Source organism: Trichomycterus rosablanca, chromosome 17, assembly GCF_030014385.1.
Source record: "Trichomycterus rosablanca isolate fTriRos1 chromosome 17, fTriRos1.hap1, whole genome shotgun sequence".
Lineage (NCBI taxonomy): Eukaryota > Metazoa > Chordata > Actinopteri > Siluriformes > Trichomycteridae > Trichomycterus > Trichomycterus rosablanca.
Window position 1 is genome coordinate 23,030,136 of NC_086004.1, and position 25,746 is coordinate 23,055,881.

Sequence of the window (25,746 nt, forward strand, 5' to 3'; positions counted from 1 at the left end):
ACATTGCAATATTACAAAGTCTCACAATGGAAAGACAAGGGTGAACAGCCAAGAAGAGGGGTAAGGCTGCGTGGTGGAAGGCTGAGGGGACAAAACAGAGGAAGAGGTAGGAGAGTCCATGCCACTCTAACACCATCAGGCAATGGTTTGCCATTCATTATAGAATGCTGATGGAATTCCTCCCACCCTACTCCCCATTCCTGAACCCAATTGAGGAGTTCTTCTCAGCCTGGAGATGGAAGGTGTACGATCACCAGCCGCACACCCAGATGAACCTGCTGACTGCCATGGATGCAGCTTGTGAGGATATCACAGCAGATACCTGCAGAGACTGGATTAGGCACTCCAAAAGATTCTTTCCACGCTGCATTGCAAGGGAAGATATCCAGTGTGACGTGGATGAAAACATGTGGCCCAACAGAGAGGAGCGTCAGGATGTATAGAAAATAAAGCACTATAATTCCTTAAGTTGTTGTCTCAGGTTGTTTTGAATGTTTAGAGTAAGTTTATAATTTTTTAGTTTTACCTTTGTGTTATAGAGTGCTGCCAAACAGTTGTCTGTCTTTTTTCTGAAGTTCTATCAGATTTTTGTCAACAAATTGCAGTGCAAACAATACAGTAAAAGAATATTACTGTATAAATTTGATTCCAGTCCAATTTCTTGCTGTCAGTCTCCCACATACAGTCATGTGTAACTTTGTGTTCTGTGTAAGTTTGTATTTTGTGTGTAACACGTACCGTTTCAATTGATATGCCACAGAATGTGCAGCATTCTTGTAATCAAAAGCTTAGCTAGTTTTCATCAGAATATACTTACAGTGTACACTGTTGCACTGACAACATGACTAAGTATTTTGACTGCCTTGTTCATAGGCAATGACACACAGACTAGACATTCTGATGGCACTGACAAGTTGATTGACATAAATATTAACTGTTTTGAGAAATGCACTTGTTGTGATGCCAATGTAAATCATGATGTGAGAAATGTACCAAATCGACTGAGAAAAACTGTAATACTGATTAATAGCACGCTCATTGGTACTTTAAGGAACGTATTTCTGATGAAACGTTTGGAGACTCTGACGTCATCGCTCGCCAGCTACGGAACATCCAATAGAAGTCGAGATAACTGTGAGTGGGCGTGGTTTGCTGTTTTGTGTTTCTGTCCTCTCAGTCTTCTCTCCCGCGCGCACAGAAGGAAGCTAAGCTATAAGCTGCTATACGAGAAGGCGCGAGCGGTGGTGTTGTTCTCAGGTTTGTGTGTTGTTATTTATGCTTTAAACATTTTCATTAAGTTTACTTAAATTATATATGTGACATGTTTCGGGTTCAGAAATGTTATACGGTTTTTTTTGGTTGTTGGATATACATTGTACCAGTGACGTTATTAGCTTATAGCTGGATTTGACTAGCAGATAAAACTAAAGAGCTTGTGTGTGTATTTATGTAGAAATATGATATAATATGAGTGTAAATGTCATTGTATGTCATGATTTGCTTAGTTTCTGATTTGTGTATGTTTTGTGCTTCATGTGATAATGCATAGCACCACAAGGCTTTAGTACATAATGGATGTTAAAGGCAGATATATGATCAGAGAGTCACTGCTTTAAGTTGCTGTATTGACATAATATGAGATAAATCTTTACTGGTGTCCTCTAGCCAATCGATTTCTCACTGACCGATTAAGAAAGTGCTGATGTCATATGGCATTTTGTGGTTTTAAGTTACAGTGTTATGAAAAATCCAGTCTAAATCTCAGGTTAAATTGTGTATATAATTTACCTTGTAATATTTACAGTATATGTGTGTTGTCGTGGCAGGAGTTTCCCCTCATTATTACATAAGCCGGCTGACGGATGTGTTGAAACACGCTCACTACGCGGCTAACATTTCTGTCAGGAACAAATCAGAGTATTCAGATATTATTAGACATCTGGCTGAGAGTGCGAAATTAAACTACCATTGCAAAACTAAACGTCTGTACACGTTATTCTGTGGACCTCTAATATCCTACAAAACTAAACCGTATGTAAAACGCATATAGAGGGCAAATCATTATAACCTGTAATGTACATAGTGTGGTCATCCTGGTTTATAAAGAGGAACAGTCATGTTCTGCTATTTTTGAATATCAGACAAGGCCTTTTTTTAAATAATAATAAAGGTTATAAGGAAGAATAATGTCATTATTTAAAGCGCTGGCCTCAAACAACTTTTACAGATATATATATACAAATAATAACAACAATAATAATACAAATAATAAAAGTGAGGCCTGCTGTTCTTTAGATCTTTGAGTTAGATGTTGGGAAGGTTCTTCTTCTCAAGTTATTTTCGTCATATAGATCCATCACTTCACTTAATCCCTTATTTGCCCAAAGCTTCAAATCCAGGATGATTTCTGCCAGGAGGGAACATATCATTCCCCCAAATTGGTGTAAATGCTGACAAACTACTTGTAGTGCCCAAATGTTCCTGAAATTCATACCAAACCTTAATGGTGTTTCTGGGGTTATGGGTATCGTTCAGTAAATTCGCCAACAGTTTTAAGTAGAGGTAAAGATGAATTGAAAACTCTGAAGTAGTTAATGACATGCTTTACAGTAAGATGAATATAAACATAATACGCAGAACAAGTTCAGCATTCAGAATATAGATTTTACACAAAGTCACTAGCAAACAGTTAATTATGAGCATAAGTAGACATTCTAATCAAAGAATAAATACATAGTCAGTATATTAAAGCTTTTTATGACCACATTATTGTAATATTAAGTTAGTAAAGTTTATTCTTATATTTAAGCTTGATGCAAAATACAGGTATACATGTGCAGAGAATAACATGCAATATGACTTCACTCCACCATTCATTTTTTAAATAATATAAATGCCTAATAAATAAATGCCTAATAATTTTTTTGTTATAATCCCGCTGTAAATTATGCTGGGGTATGAACATCGCTGTGTGTACCGCTGCTTGTTGTACCACTCTGCCACCTGAGCACTTAAATAACATTTTAATGGGCAGCATTAATTAAACAATTACTTATTTGTTGGTTATTGATTAACCGGCTGGTTTTGAGCATCCCTGTTCAGATGTTGCTCAATTTTCATCGTAATTATGTGCTGGTAATTATGATTGACTACAGTTTGTGATTTTTCTGAAATCCTCAAACTGCAGTAAGATACAAATGTGTTAACTTTTGACTTTAACTGAACATACTGAACTTTTTATGTAAACTGCAATGTGAGCTGGCTTTTGTTTTATATTCCAGTTCGCAGAAATGGTGAGGAAGAGCAAGTGCTCAGACCTGCAGGTGGTTCACTGCGCACGACAGGTAAATTATAACTGTAAGCACTGCAGTGATAAAACTCTCAATTTTGGAGTGTCAGTTTCATATACAGTTACCTGCTGAATACTGAAAGTATGTGAATACCAGTACTTAGCATAATTAGCAGGTTTGGCAACACATTATATTAAAAAAATTATACAGGATTATATTGTATAATCCATGTACTTGCTTTGATTAATGTAAATGTGTATAGTTCTGTGTAGAATAAGAGTAGTCTGTCTATTTATATGTATATTTACCAAGTTAAATAAATGCGGTTATGACTCAGCAGTCTTTATCCATGATTATAATATTCTATATTTAGTTACAACACTTGCTCAACTATCCTATTCAAGTTGGCTTACAGTTTCTTTGGCAGTATTGCATAATAAGTTCCTGTCATTATATGTCACTTTTATCTTTTCCCACAAATGTCAGTCAACCTGGCAGGCTGCCTTTTATGGATCAGTACATAAACTCACATTTGTATTTAATTTGCATCCCACTCACATTATTTGTGTGTGTGATTTTGTGTTTCTCAGATTAGCAGTAGCTCTTTGTCATCTGGCCAATCAGATGGTGATGTGGGTCTTCCTCCTCTCCCCCCTCCATCATGCTGTGCCTCTCAAAGCTCATCAGGAACAAGTATCGTAATTCAGCTTATATATGTTGTTTAGACATGATAAATTACTCGGCTTTGTTATTAAGGCAAAGATACATTTGTAAAAGCAATTTCTAATGAAGAAATTACAGTTTTTTTATTAAAGTGTATCATGATCTCTGTCTTTGTGTAGACGTTACAGAAAGCAGTAAGCCATTGGACATTACTGACTCAAGGATGCGCAAGAAGAAGAAACGCAGAACTCGAGCTGTAGACAGTTCCACAGGCACTTTTAAAGGTACTTTAACTGAAACCTGTAACCCAATAACCTTGTTATACTTTTTGCTTGTTTTCTTGTATTATATCAGTCTTCCTGTCATGTGTGCTATTGCAACATTTTGGCCTTCAACATTATACATGGGCAGCAAAGTGTGCCCAGCCTCAAGGTGACTGTAGTACAAAACACAGCATGCAAATGAAACCTGATTGGGGAAATCATTGTTTACAGTGTTTGATACAGAGCATGTTGTTCTTACTGATTAAATTGATATGTTTATAAAAAAACAAGGTTGATGCATTCAAAGCAAACAAATTATTTATATGATTTATATCACATACTGCCACTGATTAAATTTTTTTATTGTGTTTAACTTTGTACCTTGTATGTGCAGTGCCTAAGGGCTTGGTCACACTATAAACTTTTGTGACGCTGGTGTAGTCATGTTGAGACTGGGTTATTTAAGCCAGAAGTGATGCACATTGTGACTATACTCTATGGCTGAGTGTACAGTATGAGTAAATCCATGTTCATGTTGCAGATCTGTACAAGCTTACTGAGGAGGTGCTCGGACAGGGTGCATATGCTAAAGTGCAAGGCTGTGTGAGCATGCAGAACGGCAAAGAGTATGCTGTTAAAGTAAGATGTAATAGTACTACTATCAGAACTTCAGGACTTTTTTGCTCTTTGAAATGAATAAACTTGTCATGTCAGGGACATTTTTCAATAACATTTTTTGATGTTTTGTCTCAGATTATTGAGAAGATTGCCGGACACAGTCGAAGCAGGGTGTTCAGAGAGGTGGAGACGTTATACCAGTGCCAAGGAAATAAGTAAGATCCTTTAAGTAATACTGTGCCTCCTACTGTTCTAACCAATTATTTTTTATCAATATCTACAGTATATTGATCTATAATAGCAGACCTAAGAATGCCTCTTTGCATTTTACAACAGCAACATTTTGGAGCTCATTGAGTTCTTTGAAGATGAAAGCTGCTTTTATTTGGTGTTTGAGAAGCTGTGTGGAGGTACGTATTTTCAGACCACAGCTGATTTAATAGAAATGATAATAATAAGAATACTTAATTTTTACCTGCTCAATCTTTTAGGCTCCATTTTAACACACATTCAGAAGAGGAAGCACTTTGATGAAAGGGAAGCCAGCCGTGTTGTAAGGGACATAGCTCAAGCTCTGAACTTTCTGCACACCAAAGGTGCAATTTTTTTTCCATATCAAAACATATTCTCAAGTTTTGTAGACTACAAGTATCAATATTATATAATTTATTAATATAAATACATATTTTATTTATTTATTTATGTAAGTTTTTAGAGTTCAGCTTTTACATATGCTGTGTGACATGTTATCTAACAGTATGTTTTATGTGCTTGTTTTGTAATAACACATTGAGTCATGGTTTAAAAAAAGCCATCTGCTAAGTCACATACTCATTTTATTTTGTAGGAATTGCTCACCGAGATCTCAAACCTGAAAATATTCTGTGTGAATCTGCTGACAAGGTATTTACTTACTTTTGACTGGTTTTACAATTCCCATTTCAGTAAAGCTGGAACAGTACTCAAACTCTTTATGAAGACATACAAAACAAAAACTGAACAAGAAAGTTAATGATCTGATCCTTATATATGAGAAAATACTAAACTGCCATGGATGTAACCGATGTGTTGACATAGCGTTAAACCAATAAATAAAGAAACAAACAACCCCCATTTCTTTAAAAAAATAAAATAAAAAAAAGGTGCAATATTTTGATTTAACTGACAAAAGTAGAAAGAAAATATTTTGATAAATTTACTTTTAAATTTTATGAAATAACTTTTATTAAATTGTCGACTTGATTTATTATATTGCTTTGCTATTAGTTGTGGCTAACAGGGCTGTGATGGCTATTTCTAACTGTGTCTTAATGTAGATCTATGTAAATCTATTACTTTTTATTGGCTGCTCTCAGCATGGGGCCAATGTGATTGTGCCTCACAGCTCATTATTGAATGCGCAGTGTTTTCAGCTGCTCACATTATTAGGCAAATGCTGAAGGGCCAGCCCCATGCTCACCAAATGAAGACTGCTAGTAGAAGTATGTAACTGGTACAGGGAGATGTATGGATATGTTCTAATGGTATATGGTAATGGTACAATATTAGTTCTGAAAAAAAACAAACATATAAATGTTGTGCAGTTTCCGCAGCAACACCGGCCCCTAATGCAGAGACGCTAAGAACCCTGGGTTTTATCAGTTAAAAAATGAGCTAATTCATGTATGTGTGTGCTTGTAGGTGTCTCCTGTAAAGATCTGTGATTTTGATCTGGGCAGTGGTGTGAAGTTAAACAGTGCCTGTACTCCCATAACCACACCTGAACTTACCACACCGGTAAATACACACGCATGATTGTTTTTTGGACCTTGATGCGTTCACATTGGAATTGGTTTTTTGGAATAAACGAATTGTTTTTTAGAGTAGGGTTAGTAATTTATTACATTAGGTTGTATTAAGTCATTTCACCATTTCTCCTTAGTGTGGTTCAGCTGAGTATATGGCTCCAGAGGTGGTGGAGGTATTTACAGACGAGGCATCATTCTATGATAAGCGGTGTGACCTGTGGAGCCTAGGAGTCATCCTCTACATTCTGCTTAGTGGCAGTCCACCCTTTACTGGCCACTGTGGCACAAACTGTGGGTGGGAACAAGGGGAAACCTGCCGGGCCTGCCAGGTAAGAGCATCTATACAAAAGACAACATGACAGTGACATTATAAACCACAGCCATGATTTTATCTGTAATTATACACAGCTTTAAGTTAACTTTAATACACAATCTTTTGCTTGTTGGTGTTAATCTGTACTCTTTGGTTCCAAATCAAGTTTTGACAACAAGCAGGGCATCACATTATTGTTGCTATGTCTTATCAGTGCATTGCCCTTGTCAGGCTACCAAATATTAAATGTGCTGCCATAGCAAGAACCATTATACATTTTTAATTGACGGTTAAATCAAAGTCAGTTAAGTCCTTACTTAGTCCCTACTTACCAACCAGTGGTCAGTGGACTGAAACAGGTATGGTGACAATAACTGTCTCGTTATCAGATATAACAACATGGTTAAAATGTTTTTATGTGGTCAAAGCTGTATGTTGGATAAAAAAAGCCCTAACCAAATAAATATATTCTAGTAACCTGGACTAAAATGGTTTGGTCCTGTGTGTAGAATAGCTTGTTTGAAAGGATCCAGGAGGGAAAGTATGAGTTTGGGGATCGAGACTGGGCTCACATCTCAGACAGTGCCAAAGACCTGATCTCTCGACTGCTGGTGCGAGATGCCACTCTAAGGCTTAGTGCAGCACAGGTCCTGCAGCACCCATGGGTACAGGGGGTAAGAATGCTGCTTTATTTTATTTTATTATTTTATTTTATTTATTTTCTTTTACTTTTTATTTTATTTTACTATATTAGGATATTTTTGTTCATTCTTGTACATTTGTCTATGTAGAATGCTCCTGAAATAGGTCTTCCAACTCCACATTTCCTACAACGGTAATTAAGATTTTCTGAGTTTGCTGGTTTATATATATTACAAAATTGAGTTGGTGTAATTAGACCTTAGGAGGATTTTGCTATGTGATTTTGTAACTGGTTGTTTTGTGTGACTGGTAGGAAGTGCAGCACTAAGGACCTGACTCAGTTTGCAGCAGATGCCATCGCCTTTAACAGGCAACTGTCGCAGCAAGATCAAGAGCATGAGGACAGCAGTGTTATCATGTGCTCCATGAGACTCTCACCGCCCTCCAACTCCAGACTAGCAAGACGCAGAGCTCAGGCTCACTCCCTCCGCAGCAACAGCCAATACTTAGACACTGCTCAGGTTCCAGAGTGACCTCAGAAGTAAATGAGCACATACTAAGTGCTTGCTTTTGGCTTTAATGCACGCATAAATCAAACACTCATGATTGCTTGGTTCATGTTAGCTTGAGTGACTTGATAATTGCATTAATGCACACACTATGTATGTTGAGTATCCACCATGAGGATACTGATGTTAAAACCACACCAGCTCTGTCTAGTGGAGTGATTTTCATTCTTATATTAAGTCAATGCACATTAGCTATTTTAGGAAGTGAAATGTAAGTTGAAAGTGAGATTTTTATTCTTATTTTATTCTAAAGCTATATTTTCAACAAATCCGTAATGAACCATGCAGGATGTTTAAAGTATTAAGCTGTGAATTATTTCCGTATATTTAAATATTTATTGCCAAATATCTTGGCTGAAACGTTTTCAGTCAGTTTTAAGGGTGCCTGAAATCATAATTGTAATGCATCTTTTCTAGAGCATTTTTTTCAATCTTTATGATTTGATTGAACATTTTTAACTTTTTTTTTTACCCTTTTGTTTATGTTCATACCTCAAATCTATTTTGCACATTTTTAAAGCATAGCACTCTCAGCTGTGTTACTGCAACTGCTTGCTTGTAGCATGCACTTTCTAAGTTACTGCAGGTCTGTCTAAAAGTCATCTTCAGTTTGTTTTTCTCAGAGATTGTTGAACATACTTTTGTTGACATTGTTTTTTTTCTTTTATGTAATGCTTTTTGCCTGTTTTATATGATATTTTATATTCTTTTAATGTTCTATAATGGATAATTCATCTCTTGAACAAAGTTTTGTATTCATACTCTTAGTAATGATCTTTTTTTTATCACTGAACCACATCACTGCTCTAGTCTCTTTAATATTTGCAGAACTGGAACTTGTCCTTATGCATTGTGAGGCAAGATGGAAGGTTCAGGTTCTGATGATGTGGCTGTCTTTGGCCTGAGGTCTTGGATGCACTGTGGACAACTGACTAAATAGATCAATTCCACCTTGGCCAGTGGTTAATTAACTTTTTTAGACCAGGTACCACTTTTTATAAAAAGCAAATACCTCAAAGCATCACAAGTATTTTTACAGGAATACACAGTGTCTAAATGTACCTCAAGCCTGTTTAGCATCATTTTCCTGCTCCTTTTTTATCCTGATCTAAATAATTCCATAACTTGAAATAAAATTGGTTGTACCACATTTTAGCAGTTTTCAATGTTTGTAAACACGATGTTGCACGGGTTTCAACAAAGACCTGGTTTTGGAAACGGTGGTGGGTCTTGGAAAGAAAAATCTTAAGGTTAGGAAACAAAGTATGTTAATATGTTAAACTTATTTAAAACAATAAAAGCATGTTTTGTACAAAATAGTACTAATTTGTGATGGTTGTAATTTTCCCATTTTTTTGCATAAATGTTAGTAGTGATTCAATGATACGCCAAGGTTTGACAACTTCACAGCTTAATATATCTGTAATTTATAACAACAAATACATAAGTAAATACATAACAAAAATGCAGATACTTATAGAGAGGTGTAGCGCGAGACATACACAAATGAAAATCAAATAAGTGACTTTAATAGGTTTACTATTAAGGTGTGAATGGCAGCGCAAGCTTCATTTAGTAAGACGGCTTCTTTTGGTCAATATTTCAATAGGAATAGTGACCAAAGTGAGATCTGCATTTAGGCATGATTTAGATACAGTATCAGTAAATAAATGTGGGGATAATGATTAGAATGCTTGTGCAATAATGTAACAAAACATCTTTTTCATGTGGCTGAGAAGCAATGAATACAAAGTTGTTCTTATTAAACACTTGATCAATATTATTTAACATTTCTATATCTGATAGTTGTAGTCTCTTCCATGATGACTCTTCCAAAGAACTAAATGGTTTAATAAGTATGAAAATCATGTTATGGCTGTTGCATTAATCAGATCTCAACCCAAGACCCATATAATGTCTTAGCTATAGCAATTTGTTTTAAATTATGGCTTGAATAACATTGGCTTATATTTTTGCAGAGAATTCTTAAGTGTTCACAATGCATTACCCAACACTAGCAGCTTACTTAATAATGCTTTTCTCTTCCATACTGATCAAAGTCACTCAGTCCTTTACATCACACGCTCATTCGTTCACACACTGGGATTGGGGTACATGTCAAACTTGATGCAACCAGTAACCAAAGCTTACATTAAGGTCCCTGTGAAAAAAACCAACCACCACCTGCTGCATTACCATGGTATCCTTTACATTTTCATTTATAACTGTATAACAAAATAGTGCTGCTTCTAAACTAAATTTCTCCAAACTCCAAAATGAGACAAAGATACTGTGAGTACTACAGCATGCTCGCCCTGTGTATGGATGTATTTTAGGTGGATTGCTCCCTTAAAATATTCAGTGGGGTTGTTCAGTGGCTTGGTGGGTAGCATTGTTGTCTCACAGAAAAAAGGTCCTGGGTTTGATTCCCAGGTGTAGTGGTCCAGATTCTTTCTGTGTGCTCCGTTTTTCTCCCTCAGTTCAAAGACGTGATTTATGTGAATTAAAGATACCAATATTCTCATGAAGGTTTTTCAACTTACAGTGATGAATCTTGTGTAACTACCTGTCCTGTCATGAATGTAACCAACTTGTAAAACATGATGTCAAAATCTTAATAAACATTAGAGTGAATAAGTGTGTATAATAAACACATTACATTATGTTTACTTTTTTGAGAGTATTATTGTTATTATTATCATCAGCAGCATTATTTGCATTTGTACTTTGTTTTTTTTTAAATGGCTAGTTATTTAAATAATTGTTTAAATATCTCATGGCAATTATATTCATTTATTATCATATCCACAACACAATAAAGTGTGCAAAGAGTCAAAGAGACATTCTGAATCCACTGTATCCACTTGTATATGTATTAGTCTGATTCTTGTTTATTTTCGCTGCAACTGGATAAAGCAAATGACTTTTGTGATGTACCAAGTGAGTTGTGGTATGTAATGTATTGGTGCCTTTTCAAGGGGTATTTTTACCTTATGCTCATTGTTTCAGAGGGCCCTGTACCCACTGCAACTCTGATTAGGATAAAGCATTTATAAAATAAATTAAGAAATAAATGTTAATCACCTCTGAAAATTAAAAGTGTCTAAACCTATTACAGTTCGGTTTATTTGCAGTGAATACATTTGCTTCAATCACAAAAGTAATCACAGATGTAAACATTTACTAGTATTTTATTATTTAATATATATTATATATAGATAATATAATATTATATATATTTATGATTTAAATTATTTAATTTTATTATTATTCAATTATTGATGGACCTTAACAAGTGCCATTCTGCAAATAATATCATTAAGCAAATACAACTCCCAAAACAGAACAGCTCTTCCAGGTTATGGCCAGGTACAAATCTGAATGGTTTATAAAAAACCAATAGATTTGCTGAGTCAAAGTCCAAATATTGTGGCAAGACCTGAAACGAGTAGTTTTAAGGTACTTCGACATGAATATTAAAGAACTGCAATATTACCCCACAGATAATTGTATCTTTATTTATAAAATAGAAAAACCCTGACTACCTGGCATAACCCTGTACATGCAATGCTAATTGGTGAACTTAATCATAAAAGGCTTAAACAAAGCAAAACAACTCAGACTCAGTTTAATTATTTTAAGGTCTTACAAAATGCTAAACCTAGGTTTATTTGCTACTGATATATTTACACTGACCGGAATAAGACTATACATTTTTAATTTTAAAATAACAGTGTATGTTTTTCTTGTAGTACTTGTTACCACAGGTAATGTCAAAAGCCAGCAGTGCATCCAGCAGAGGCTATCTATAGACAGGTAAAGCAACATTCACTGTTTTAAGCATATTAAAACCCTAAGCAATAATGTTTACGAATAATATTTGTTATTGTTTATGTTACAGGCTAGGGTACTTGGAGATAATATTCCACCTGCTTTTGCCATCATTGCTCGTGCTGTTAGAGCTGACCGCAAGATGGGATTCCACTTGGCTGCTTATTTGGACAAGCCCACTTCAAGAGTACAGTTGGTGTTTTCTTCCATTGCTGAGAATGACAAATTAAAAATGTGTGCTGATGCTTTACTACCAAGCCAGCATAAAGTTACTGTAAGTCTGACTTTCACCCCATTTTCCTTACTAAAGCGTTCTTAAACTTGATATAAATGAAACAATATTTTGTAAACTAATCAAAGTCTCTTCTATTAGGCCAGAGTTGCCTTTGGTGAATAGTGCCAGGAATATTCTGCAACAATCATGGCTGAGACTGGTCTTCATGAGTCAAAACCTGCTGCCCGTTTCGAATTAAGATGGGACAAACTGCCAAGAATCCTAACCGTTGTTACTTCATATATTAAGAGGTGATGTGTACAGTATAGTATAGTACAGTCATGTAAAATTTTAAATATATGTACTTTATTTGTACTTGTAAATAGACACAGACAAAACAAAATACTCTTTGTGCAAAATAAGCAGCATGAACGATACAAACATTTACCACTACAACCGCAACCAACTTAGCTTATCAATGCTGTTAACAGATAATCATTTATCCAAACAACGATCCCTGGCATCCTTGCTGAGTTTGCTTCGTTATGGTTTCCTCTCTCCTTCGCGTCTGCTTCTCCAGCTTTCACTGCTTCGAAATAATACAAAGTAATGTAAGTGTCTTTACTGCTACTTTCACTAAACCCCTAACAAAAACAACACACACAGACGGTGACGTCACCTCGCTAACACGTGACTGACAAAGACCAATGAGCAACTAGTAATGAACTATTGAACCACTAAAACAACACCATTTATTTTAATGTGTATTATAATATTGCTTATTTACATTTAAATGAAATAATTTATTGCAATTCCATATATGAAGATAATAATTTGTACTCGTTATTTATGACAGTTTTGATAATAAACGGATATTCGACCTAATGAACCGTTGTCAGAATGATTTGTGGTGTTTCTGCGCCATCATGTGGATCTTTGCTGAGGTAACTTGCTGAGGTTCAGTTTCTATCTTGGATTAACTCGTCTGTCGGGGAGATTTACTATATAAAGAAGAGTAAATAAACATTAAACAATGTGGCTGCACCAGCAGCGTCTGTACATGAGCTCAAATACTAAAGAAAAATCCAATTCAACTCGTTTCCATGTTGTGTTTTGAGCACTGAGGCTCATTGAGTGTACTGCAAATTTTTTTTAGAAACTTCATTGATGCACCCAAACACAAAAACAGCCCTGATGGACATAAACACAACTAATGTTTAATATGTACATCTGTTTTTATTCTATTTTTCTTTTTATGTTTCTTTTTTAAATTGTATATTTTCCCTAAAGTTCTTTCTTTTTGTATATTTATTATTATTTATTATTATTTGTATGTCTTTTCAATGCTTTGGCAATAACCACTACAACAGTCATGCTAATAAAGTTCTTTGAATTGAATTGAATTGTGTGTTTCAGGAGAGGAAAAAGCAGTGAAGGTGAACACAGGAAACCGGGAGGTTTTATACGAGCTGAACGTGTTTTTACTTCTTTTAAAATACGATGTATAAATCACACACAACGCAATATGGCTGTTTTCTTCTTTTGATAGAAACAGTTGAGAGTGCAGTGCTAAAATCAATACAATACAATCATATACAATAGTAAAATAACAAAAGTAAATGTTCACTGCACTTCTGTGGCTTACAAAAAAATAAAGTAAACAAAAGTATTACTGGAGAACAAATGTTTTAAACTTTGTGTTTGCAATTTTTCATTGAAATCCATGAAGTGCCAGGCCAAGTTACCTGGCATGGAATGATGTAGTGGAAAAAAAAAGACCAACAGCACATTTAATATTGTTGAATTGTTGAAACATTTACTTTGATTGACCACACTGGTACTATTTCTAGCCTATTTAATGTGATCAATTACTTTTTAAAATGTATTTCAAATTAATTTTATTAAAGGCACCAACTATCTGTTTGATTTTTTTAAACATTGACATTGATTAACATTAGATGTGATCATATATTGTTAAAATAGTACTTATAAAATAATAATATAAATTTTATTTAAATATTTTATTTAAAAATAATAAAAAAAATACCTCAAAAATTATAACATATCAGCATTGGAGAAAACAAAGTTCATAGTTCAATTAATCCAGCACAGTGTGTCCACAGGTTAGATTACATAACCCAACAAGTTAGGTTAAAATAACCCAGCATGTATTCTGTCCAATATTTACCCAGTGCTGGGTTGCCAAATAAATCAGGTTGGTTTGTTTTCAGCTCCATATTTTTAGAGTGAAAAGAAGTAACAAATCACACATACTTTGTTGCATTTTACAAAATGGCCCAACTTTTATGGAAATTTTTTTTTTTTGGTTCACCGCGGCACGGTGGCTAAGTGGGTAGCATTGTCGCCTCACAGCAAGAAAGTCCTGGGTTCGAACCCAAGGTGGGGTGGTTCCGGTCTTTTCTGTGTGGAGTTTGCATGTTCTCCCCGTGTCTGCGTGGGTTTCCTCCGGGTGCTCCGGTTTCCTCCCACAGTCCAAAGACATGTAAGTGAACTGAAGATACTAAATTGTTCATGACTGTGTTTGATATAACCTTGTGAACTGATGAACCTTGTGTAATGAGTAACTACTGTTTCTGTCATGATTGTAACCAAAGTGTTTTAACATGACGTTAAAATCCTAATAAACAAACAAACAAACAAACAATCCTTGTTACAGTTACAGTGAGGAGTGCCCTACCTTGTTACAGGGGGAAATGGTTTGAAGTGTAGTTTAAAGAAAACTGTCAAAAAATTTCAAAACTTGACTGCAGTATACAGATATTGTGAATAATTTGAGTATATAAGTGGAATCTTGATTTTGGTGGAATAAACTATATTTTTAATTATAAAAATTTGACCTTTTTTTGGGATAATTGAAACTCGCATAATTCGAAGGTTGTTATGTGATACATTGTATGTCTAAGAGAGTCTTTTAGCTGGATCTGTACATCCTTAGAGGTTAACATGACAAATTAATTAATAATTGTAGATGAGTAGTAACTAGTCAATATGTACAGTATATTATGTATTCTGTAATACAGAGGAAAAATTTATAAATAAATAAAATCATGAAAAGATGAATGAACTCAACTTCTGGACATTGGCTTGGGTTTAACATGACCGGTGGCTAAGTTAACCTGACCTAAAATGCTTGCTTTGTGTCAGTTGCTTAATCTAAATGTCTTTTATGTAAACTAAATTGTGTGTGCATATGTTAATCATTTATTTTGGAATGCTTGTTTAGTCAGCTAAATAAAAAGGCAGTCTTTTGTTGAATTCATCACAAACCATCAGCTATGAGAGCTGTTGTGCTTGCCTTGACTCTGGCCCTTGTGGGTAAGTATTGATTTCTGTGTTCCTATACTGGGTAAAGAAAATAAAATAATATAATAAATAAGCAATAAGTAATACATTTGTATAATAACAATGTAAACAATTTCAGAAGATCTGTATATATGTAACATGTTTATTCTTTTTTAGCAAGTCACCAGATCAATCTTGGTAAGTCATGATTCTAAGGATACATCATGGTAATAAGATTGCATTATCATATTTGTTCAGAGAAACCTAAAGTGAATACTCTTGTAGTTCCAGAGTTTGCTGCTGGTAAGACCTTTGTGTACAAGTATGAGGGTCTGCTCCTGGGCGGTCTGCCTCAAGAGGGTCTGGCCAAAGCTGGTATAAAAGTTAGCAGCAAAGTTCTCATTAGTGCCATAGCCCAGAATACCTTCCTCCTAAAGGTAATTATTACATTCATCACAAATTCCAACATTCATTTTATGTATGAATAAAATTAGTAATTTTAAAGGAAAACAATTTATGGTTCATGATCTAGTTAATTAAACAACTAAATTAGACAAGTTGTGATTTTTTTGTACCCTTAGCTCTCGGACACTCAGCTCTTTGAGTACACAGGCATCTGGCCACAAGATTCTTTTAATCCTGCTGCAAAGCTCACCTCCGCACTAAATGCTCAGCTTGCGATTCCCATTAAATTTGAGTATGCTAACGGTGTGGTAGGCAAAGTTTTTGCCCCCGCTGGAGTATCTGCTACTGTCCTGAATCTGCACAGAGGTATCCTCAACCTCCTTCAGCTCAACCTTAAGACAACCCAGAATGTCTATGAGCTTCATGAGGTAAAATAACATACCCTAATGTCATTATTATATTTTAATTTACTAGTACTAAATGTCCTCTTACTTAAAATCCTTTTACATTTTAAGGATGGACTTCACGGAGTTTGCAAGACCCACTACCTGATCAGTGAGGATGTGAAGACTCATCAGATAATTGTGAAAAAATCCAAAGACCTGAACCACTGCCATGAGAGAAGAATTAAGGATATTGGTTTAGCGCACAGCGAGACCTGTGTTGAATGCCAGCAGGTATATTCAGAGATCTTTTGCCAGTGATTTATCAAATATGTATATCAGTTTCTGTAGGTAATTATTTTCTCCCCACAGAGAGTTAAGAGTCTGACTGGAACTGCAACATTTAACTACATCATAAAGCCCACCGATGCTGGTGCACTGGTTTCTGAGGCTACAGCTGAAGAGATCCATCAGTTTTCACTTTTTAATACCATCACAGGAGCCGCTCAAATGAAAACCAGGTATGATCTAAACTCTGATACATTTTATGATATGCTGCAGCCCACAGATCAATTTTCAAACATTTATTCATTTTAATTTAGGCAAATGTTGACCTTGCTGGAGGTTCAGAACTCCCCTATTGCTCCTCTTGCTGGTGAATATTCGGTCCGTGGATCCCTGAAGTATGAATTTGGTACTGAGGTTCTCCAAACACCTATTCAGCTTCTCAAGATCAACAATGCTCAAGCTCAGGTATCATTATTACTCACTCACTCACTTTCTTAACTGCTTATCCAATTAAGGTTGGGTCGGGGGGTGCTGGAGCCTATCCCAGCTTTTCAATGGGCGCAAGGCACACAGTAACACCCTGGACGGGTCAGTCCATCGCAGGGAATTATCATTATTAATTTGTAACAAATTAAACGCTTTCTCCAAAGTTTGTAAATCTATTTGCAAATTTGTAATTTTAATTTCACAGTTTTGTTATCAAAGTACTCCAACTAAAGTACTCGCTTTATTCCCCTTTCAGATTATGGAGGTCTTGCAGCATCTGGTTGCAAACAATGCAGTCATGGTTCATGAAGATGCTCCACTGAAGTTTGTTCAGCTTGTTCAGCTTATGCGTTTTGCCACTTTGGAGAACATTGAGGCCATTTGGGCATTGCACAAGACCAAACCTGTTCACAGGTAAATTTATCTTAAACATTTTGTTAGAATAGATGTTGCATGTCTGTCTGTTGTCTAAAATCTTGATTCTGGCAGACGCTGGATTATAGATGCACTTCCAGTTGTGGGTACACCAGTAGCTTTGAGATTCATTAAGGAGAAATTCCAGGCTGATGAGCTGAGCATCCCTGAACTTACTCAATCTCTTCTGGTTGGTATGCACATGGCCACTGCTGATCCAGATGCCATTCGCATAATTGCTGTGAGTATATATTTTTAAACATCCCAAGTAAAGCTCAACAAAAGCTTGAATAAATAATAAACATTTCAACCTTCTTTTCCATCAAATAGAATATGGCTGTGAGCCCTAAAGTTAGGGCCATTCCAGTACTGCGTGAGGTGATCATGCTTGGCTATGGTTCCCTGATTGCCAAGCACTGTGCTGAAGTTCATACATGTTCTGCAGAACATCTGAAGGTACAATATTAGTTTATTAACATTTAGTAATCAGTATCCCATAACATAACATATTTTAAAAATCTTATATGCTAAACACTTGATGCATAATATTTTAATTGTGACAAAACTTTATTCAAAATAAATTTAAAGGATTGACTTTTAGTGTCAGTGATTCTATACCAATTAAAAACCTGAGTCCTGTAAGAGTTCAGCTACTAGTAAACACCTTTTGGATTTTTTTGTTAATTTTCATTAACCATTTGTCATGGTCACAAGGCAAGGGTTTTTCATCTTGTTTGTTTCTTCTGTTAGATAAGTCATATTATAATATTAACAATACATACCATATTAAACTTCATGTAAAGATTTATAGTAACATAAATTTATTAAATATAGCACAACATTGTCTACTAAAAAGTTAACTTACTTTGTTTCTAAACTTTTGTTACCAGACTATTCATGAGATCGCTGCTGAGGCCATTTCTAAGGTTGATATTCCTGAAATCACACTGGCTCTTAAGGCTCTTGGCAATGCTGGCCATCCTGCCAGTCTCAAACCCATCATGAAACTCTTGCCTGGATTTGGAAACGCTGCTGCCTCTATTCCCATGAGAGTTCAAGTTGATGCCATCTTGGCCCTTAGGAGCATCGCTAAGAAGGAGCCAAAGTTGGTATGTGGAAAACGATAACGTTCAACCCAATCTTTGAAATTTGAAAGGTCTTGTTACAGAAGCTACATCATCTTATTTCTTTTTAAGGTTCAGCCACTGGCACTGCAGCTTTTTATGGATAAGGATCTTCACCCTGAATTGCGTATGGTTTCCTGTATTGTGCTGTTTGAGACAAAGCCATCAGCGGCTCTTCTGTCCACTGTTGCTGGCGCTTTGGAGAAAGAGCAAAACATGCATGTTGTCAGCTTTGCTTATTCTCACATCAAGTCTCTCACCAGAAGCATGGCTCCTGATCTTATGCATGTGTAAGAAGATCTTCCTAATTATTAACACAGCAAATGTTTTAGAGAGTAAACTCACACCAGAAGTGACCAATTACTGTTTTGAATGTTATTACAGGGCTGCTGCAGCTAATGTTGCTATCAGAATGCTGAGCCCCAAAATGGAGAGACTGAGCTATCTCCTCAGCAGAGCCCAATATTTTGATCTCTATATCTGTATGTTTTAACATTTTTATCATTTCTATGTCAACATTTTATGAAATAATCAGTTTTAAGTAAATTGTATTAATATTATTTATTTTTGACAAGCTCCTCTTATGGTTGGTGTTGCTGGTAGTGCTTTTATGATCAATGATGCTGCCACTATCATACCCAGAGCTGTAGTGACTAAAGCACGTGCCTACCTTGCTGGAGCAGCTGCTGACCTTCTTGAGGTGAAAATGTTTTTTGTAATAGTGTTGATTCATTTATTCAGCTCATGTTATGATGTTCCTACCTGGGAGATTTCCATTGATTGGTTTATTGTTACTAGGTTGGTGTGAGGACTGAGGGACTCCAGGAAGCTCTACGGAAAACTCCAGCTGCAGAACAAAATGTTGATCGCATTACTAAGATACAGCATACCCTTAAAGCAGTAAGCGTTGGTTACAAAGTTGTGCATTTATTGTATTATTTCTGTATGTAATTGCAGCAGTAATATGTATGTTATCTCTGTTTTACCTCTATGAATCATCTAGCTGATGGACTGGAAGGCTATGCCAAACAACCAACCTCTGGCTTCCCTTTATGTCAAAGTTCTTGGACAGGAAGTTGCTTTTGCCAACATTGACAAAACATTTATTGACCAAGTCATCATTGAACATGCAGCACAGGTATTCTATTCCCTGTAATGCACAGCTAGAAGAATTTCTGATTTCTTTAATTGTGAAGTAATAAATCAGGCAAAGCCAAATCGTTCTATTATCGGCAAGTTTAAGAAAAATACTGCTACTACTGTGTTTTACATGAAGAAACTTTGATATAAACCAATAATGATAAGTATATTGTTTTTTTTATCAAGATGAATCATTTCTACTCTACAATACACTGTAACAAATCTTTCTAAAAATATTATTTTGTAAATTACATAATGTTGTTTTCAAAAAGCATGGTAAAGATTATAGTATTCTTATTTTATTAAAGTAGAGTGTTAAGTATTTAATAAAAATCCTGCATAGGCTTTGCATAAATTACTTTTGGCTAAAGAAGCAAATCCTTGTAAAATAACTTGCTTAATTCTCACTGTCTCTTTAGTATAAGTGTGTATAAATGTGACTAGTATGTGTTTCGTGAAAGTTTTTGCTTAATTAGGGATGGTATTTGGTCTAAAAATTTCAAAACAATTGAGACAGCTAGCATGATTGTTTAGTTTATATACTAGTTTAGACACCTCTGTATCACATCACTGTTTTATATCATTATAATTTACAGCTTTCTATTGGACAACGTGCTCGTGAACTGCTGAAGGATACTGTTAAGGCATTGCAGACTGGCATTGCAATACAGTATGCCAAGCCCCTGCTAGCAGCTGAGGTGCGCCGCATCATTCCTACTTCTGTTGGTTTGCCAGTAGAGCTTGGTTTTTACTCTGCTGCTGTTGCTGCTGCAGCAATCAATGGTATTTATTAGATCTTCAGTTATAAAATACTGGTGTAAAATTTGATTTGACACTGGCCTGACATTTAATAAATCCAACTGACAAATTATTTCATTTATTTTTATAGTTCAGGCAGCTATTGCACCTCTACCTGAGCATCCAGAAACTGCTACTTATGATCAGTGGATGAAGACTGATATTCAATTGCACGCTGAGGCCAAACCAAGGTACATTTATTCTATTACTAGATGCTGTACATAATTACATGCAAGTTTTTAAATGAAAATAATATCACATTTAACTCTGTGTTTTGCTTTTAGTGTTGCCATGCAGACCTTTGCAGTGATTGGAGTAAATACTGCCTTGATCCAAGCTGCTGTTATGGCCAGAGGAAAAGTACACACTGTTGTGCCAGGAAAAGTGGCCTTAAGAGCAGATCTTCCTCAAGGCAATATCAAACTGGAGGTTTTGCCTGTAGCTGCACCTGATCATGTTGCTGCTGTCAAGTAACTAAAAATAAATATATTATAGGTTAATACAGCATCTCTGGGAAAGGCTCTGTATCCCAATCAACCCTAAACAGACAAGTTATTGAAGATAGATGAGGAAATGTGTTTTTGTGAGATAATCTGTTAATTGTGTTTTTTCTCAGCTTTGAGACTGTTGCTGTGACCAGAAACATTGAGGAGCTTCCTTCTGAGAGAGTGGCATCTCTGGCACCTCATATGCCTTCCGATGCTGTGCAGAGATTAATACCTGCTTCAATTCAAAAGGCTCTGTGTGCTGTTATTCCATATGTGAACATCAAGGGATGTCTTGATATCAACTCCCGCAGTGCTGGCTTTATGGAATTAAATCCTCTGCACTATATTATCGGACAACACTCAACTCGTATTTCTGTGGGAAGAGGTAATCTTTGAGATCGATCTTTGATAAACACCAAGACTATATTAAATTAGAGTAACCTGACATTGTTACATATGCTTTAGGTGATGGTCCTGCCCTTGAAAGACTGGAGCTTGAGGTCCAGATTGGTCCTAAAGCAGCTGAGAAACTTGTTGAAGAAATTAGTGCTGTCAACACTGAGACTAAAGAAGAAAAGACCATACTTCTGAAACTAAGAGAAATCCTAGAAGCTGGCTTAAGGAACATAAACATCAGCTCTTCCTCCAGCAGCAGCAGCAGCAAGAGTGCAAGCAGCAGCAGGAGTGGAAGCAGCAGCAGAAGTGGAAGCAGCAGCAGGAGTGGAAGGAGCAGTAGAAGTGGCAGCAGCAGCAGGAGTGCCAGCAGTTCTATTAGTTCTTCCAGTGCTCGCACATCTATGGTAAGTCTTCAGCAGATAGCTCTGGATAGAAAGGTAGCAGGAACACTAAAGACTAAACTGCATCTCCCAATTAACTATAATAAAATATCTTTTTTTTAATTGTCCTGTGTTTAATGTTATGTTTCTTCAGTAATTTTCAATATCTGTTTAAAGAAACTGTACAATATGAACAATAAACATATCCGAGTATATCTGGTTAGTATAACACTAGATTTTTTTGGTTAACAATTCAATTTTTAAACAATTTATTTGTTGTTTATTTCTAGAAAAGTAAGACATATGTTCCATTCCAGAAATTCCACAGGGATCAGGTAATTTATAAAGATTTCAGCTATTATTTACTATTTTAAACAATGTAGTACACTGCATCACTGCAGTAGTTATTGTATAATTTGTTTACATTTTTAATTTTAAAATAACAGTGTATGTTTTTCTTGTAGTACTTGTTACCACAGGTAATGTCAAAAGCCAGCAGTGCATCCAGCACTGAGGCTATCTATAAACAGGTAAAGCAACATTCGCTGTTTTAAGCATATTTAACCAAAGCAAAAAAACGTTCCTATTAAAACCCTAACCATATTGTTTATGTTACAGGCTAGGGTACTTGGAGATAATATTCCACCTGCTTTTGCCATCATTGCTCGTGCTGTTAGAGCTGACCGCAAGATGGGATTCCACTTGGCTGCTTATTTGGACAAGCCCACTTCAAGAGTACAGTTGGTGTTTTCTTCCATTGCTGAGAATGACAAATTAAAAATGTGTGCTGATGCTTTACTACCAAGCCAGCATAAAGTTACTGTAAGTCTGACTTTCACCCCATTTTCCTTACTAAAGCGTTCTTAAACTTGTTATAAATGAAACAATATTTTGTAAACTAATCAAAGTCTCTTCTATTAGGCCAGAGTTGCCTTTGGTGAACAGTGCCAGGAATATTCTGCAACAATCATGGCTGAGACTGGTCTTCATGAGTCAAAACCTGCTGCCCGTTTCAAATTAGGATGGGACAAACTGCCAAGAATCCTAACCGTTGTTACTCCATATATTAAGAGGTGATGTGTGGAAAATAAATTTAGTGTATTTTGCAGAAAATTATTAATACTGATGATGTGCTTAAATGTGTATGTCTTTCTACCAACAGTGTGTCTGAATACATCCCTAAGGTTGCCCCACTGGCTAGAATTGGAGTTGACAGAGCTGAAAACAGTGACAGAAAAATCGGCCTTATTCTGGCTCTTCCAAGTCAAAAGTCCCTTAATGTTATATTGAGGGTTCCTAAGGTTAGAAGCACTCTTTATTAAATCCTTCTAAATAATTTTCATACAGTTTCATTCATACAGTTGAATGTTTTCGCCTCTCCAGATGACGCTGTCAAAGATGGATATGCCTCTTCCAGTTGCCCTGCCTATTGAAAATGATGGAACCATTCCAATGTTCAAAAATTTGGACATCCGCGCCCTTGTGGAAAAATGGCTTAATCATATTTGGAAAAACTGACTAATGAAATTATAAATGTTATTTTATTAAATAAAACTTTGAGCATTGAAAATGGATAAATAGCTTTCTGTGTATTTTTTATATATCTGCTCTATTGTTTGATGTGTTTTTTTGTGTGTGCAATGCTAGGTGTACTGAAAATAACTCCTTTACAACAACACAACAGATAACATTAGCTAGTAAAAAGAACACTAATAATAAAAACTAGTAAAGACTAAAAACATACATACTGAAACACATGAAAAGCTTACATTCGCTGGCAGGATAAAGTCTATAAAAACAAGATTTTGGAGATTCTTAATCCAAAGCTACAGTATATTTAGTTTTGTCTAGTTTTTTAGTTATCTTTTGCTTAAGCTGTTAGATTTTATGCAACTTAATGTACCTTAATGAACTTATTTCACTAATACATTCAAGTACATATTTGAAAACAATTAACATGGTAATTGAATTTACTTCACTAGTATCCTATCAGTTGGGTAGTGTAGATTAAACTAAATAATATCAAAACGATAATGCAATCTAACAAGTGTCCCTTAAAACTACAAAGTCTATACGTCTGGTAAGTGCAAAATCTTCTATTCCAGATACAACTTTACATTACATAGCTACATTAATTTATCACTAATAAAATCTTACGCAATTAATATATAAACTGAACGTCACAGCTGTGTAAACTAGGCAGGTTATTCGAACGCGCTACTTAGACAGCGATTCCATCGGGTTTCGAGTTTAGTATTTAGCATCTTTCCATTAAAACCAATAGATTGAGGTAGCACAGCACGCTAACATGTCAATATAGCATCTCCCTTCATGTACCGATAATGGTTACATTTCCTGACAAGCCCGAACTTACAAATAAAAACACTCGGTACAAGTTTATACAAGTTAAAACTCAGTAATATTTTATTTACGTTTGAAAATAACTCCATTTGTTTGTCCGCACCTTCAGCCATGTTTTTCTGTGAGAGAAGAGCGCCCAACCCGCAATGAATTCTGGGATTGCCTTGATCACTAAGGCAGCGTCGGATGCTCACTCGTTCTTGAGCCAAAATAACCTTGAAATATTAAGATGCCTCAGTAGTGAGGATATTAAGGCATCTAGGATTTCGAACAGCCTCCTCGGCAGCGCGCACAGGATGACGTAAAACGCTGCCTATGTAGAGAGCTCCCTAGCTTTTCGAACACACCCTATGTAGAGAGCTCCCGAGCTTTTCGAACACACCCAATGTAGAGAGCTCCCGAGCTTTTCGAACACACCCTATGTAGAGAGCTCCCGAGCTTTTCGAACACACCCTATGTAGAGAGCTCCCTAGCTTTTCGAACACACCCTATGTAGAGAGCTCCCTAGCTTTTCGAACACACCCTATGTAGAGAGCTCCCTAGCTTTTCGAACACACCCTATGTAGAGCTCCCTAGCTTTTCGAACATACCCTATGTAGAGAGCTCCCTAGCTTTTCGAACATACCCTATGTAGAGAGCTCCCGAGCTTTTCGAACATACCCTATGTAGAGAGCTCCCTAGCTTTTCGAACACACCCTATGTAGAGAGCTCCCGAGCTTTTCGAACACACCCTATGTAGAGAGCTTTTTGAACACACCCTATGTAGAGAGCTCCCGAGCTTTTCGAACACACCCTATGTAGAGCTCTTGAGCTTTTCGAACACACCCTATGTAGAGCTCCCTAGCTTTTCGAACACACCCTATGTAGAGAGCTCCCGAGCTTTTCGAACACACCCTATGTAGAGAGCTCCCGAGCTTTTCAAACACACCCTATGTAGAGAGCTCCCTAGCTTTTCAAACACACCCTATGTAGAGAGCTCCCTAGCTTTTCGAACACACCCTATGTAGAGAGCTCCCGAGCTTTTCGAACACACCCTATGTAGAGAGCTCCCTAGCTTTTCGAACACACCCTATGTAGAGAGCTCCCTAGCTTTTCGAACACACCATGTTGTTTATAGGTAAATGTTCACGTTCAAATTAATTAGATTTAGTGTTACATCTTTATAATAATAATAATAATTAGTAGTAGTAGTAGTAGTAGGTTTTATTTGTAATAATACTTTTTATTTTTATTTGTAATTTAGCACTTTTTCCTAAGTACTGCTTACAATATTGTTTAGTAAATAAACTTGTTATTAACATTTAATGGTGTTCATAGCAAAATTAATCATTACACAAGGTATTTTTTGCTGTGTGCACAGTAAGATAAAGAGATTATTTTTTAACATAACTATTGAATTATTCAACAAATTATTTTAAATTGTTATTTGAAAGAAAAAGTCTTATGTTGGTATTGTGCATTGAAGTTGTGTTCACATAAAAAAGTATCGTACAATAATTAGAATAACTTTTTTGTGATTCTGTGTTTGCTGATATCTACCTGCAACTAAGGTGAAAAGGTATACTTTTTTAAGTATTTTTAGTATATGCA

The 25,746-nt window shown here is 35.8% G+C and overlaps 2 protein-coding genes and 1 pseudogene across 2 annotated transcripts; all 3 read left to right on the forward strand.

Annotated features, from left to right (window-relative positions):
• Window positions 1-1,188: 1,188 nt before the first annotated feature.
• mknk1 (MAPK interacting serine/threonine kinase 1) lies at window positions 1,189-9,464 on the forward strand. Its single transcript, XM_063012378.1, has 14 exons — window positions 1,189-1,257; window positions 3,282-3,344; window positions 3,881-3,983; window positions 4,133-4,237; window positions 4,758-4,855; window positions 4,970-5,049; window positions 5,171-5,244; window positions 5,326-5,430; window positions 5,682-5,737; window positions 6,515-6,610; window positions 6,756-6,950; window positions 7,444-7,608; window positions 7,726-7,769; window positions 7,890-9,464. Exons 2-14 carry the CDS (start codon window positions 3,291-3,293, stop codon window positions 8,107-8,109), a joined length of 1,395 nt encoding a protein of 464 aa, XP_062868448.1. The 5' UTR covers window positions 1,189-1,257; window positions 3,282-3,290; the 3' UTR covers window positions 8,110-9,464.
• A 2,436-nt stretch (window positions 9,465-11,900) lies between these two features.
• LOC134331545 (vitellogenin-like) lies at window positions 11,901-13,446 on the forward strand (annotated as a pseudogene).
• A 2,025-nt stretch (window positions 13,447-15,471) lies between these two features.
• On the forward strand, window positions 15,472-23,373 carry LOC134331163 (vitellogenin-like). Its single transcript, XM_063012458.1, has 27 exons — window positions 15,472-15,526; window positions 15,671-15,691; window positions 15,779-15,930; window positions 16,075-16,326; window positions 16,414-16,575; window positions 16,654-16,802; window positions 16,884-17,034; window positions 17,312-17,469; window positions 17,545-17,710; window positions 17,800-17,925; window positions 18,360-18,578; window positions 18,666-18,883; window positions 18,978-19,075; window positions 19,169-19,293; window positions 19,392-19,493; window positions 19,597-19,731; window positions 20,330-20,516; window positions 20,623-20,722; window positions 20,816-21,001; window positions 21,148-21,404; window positions 21,485-21,819; window positions 22,086-22,130; window positions 22,260-22,325; window positions 22,414-22,617; window positions 22,717-22,868; window positions 22,958-23,096; window positions 23,179-23,373. The coding sequence occupies exons 1-27, from the start codon at window positions 15,487-15,489 to the stop codon at window positions 23,311-23,313; spliced, it is 4,080 nt and encodes a 1,359-aa protein (XP_062868528.1). The 5' UTR covers window positions 15,472-15,486; the 3' UTR covers window positions 23,314-23,373.
• Window positions 23,374-25,746: the final 2,373 nt, after the last annotated feature.

Coding starts and splice junctions, on each gene's coding strand:
- mknk1 (XM_063012378.1), top strand. CDS start 3,291: ATGGTGAGGAAGAGCAAGTGCTCAGACCTGCAGGTGGTTCACTGCGCA. Junction 5,050..5,170: donor TACCAGTGCCAAGGAAATAA/GTAAGATCCTTT, acceptor ATTTTACAACAG/CAACATTTTGGAGCTCATTG. Junction 5,431..5,681: donor GAACTTTCTGCACACCAAAG/GTGCAATTTTTT, acceptor TTTATTTTGTAG/GAATTGCTCACCGAGATCTC.
- LOC134331163 (XM_063012458.1), top strand. CDS start 15,487: ATGAGAGCTGTTGTGCTTGCCTTGACTCTGGCCCTTGTGG. Junction 16,576..16,653: donor CCTGTGTTGAATGCCAGCAG/GTATATTCAGAG, acceptor TTCTCCCCACAG/AGAGTTAAGAGTCTGACTGG. Junction 19,494..19,596: donor TACAGCATACCCTTAAAGCA/GTAAGCGTTGGT, acceptor TGAATCATCTAG/CTGATGGACTGGAAGGCTAT.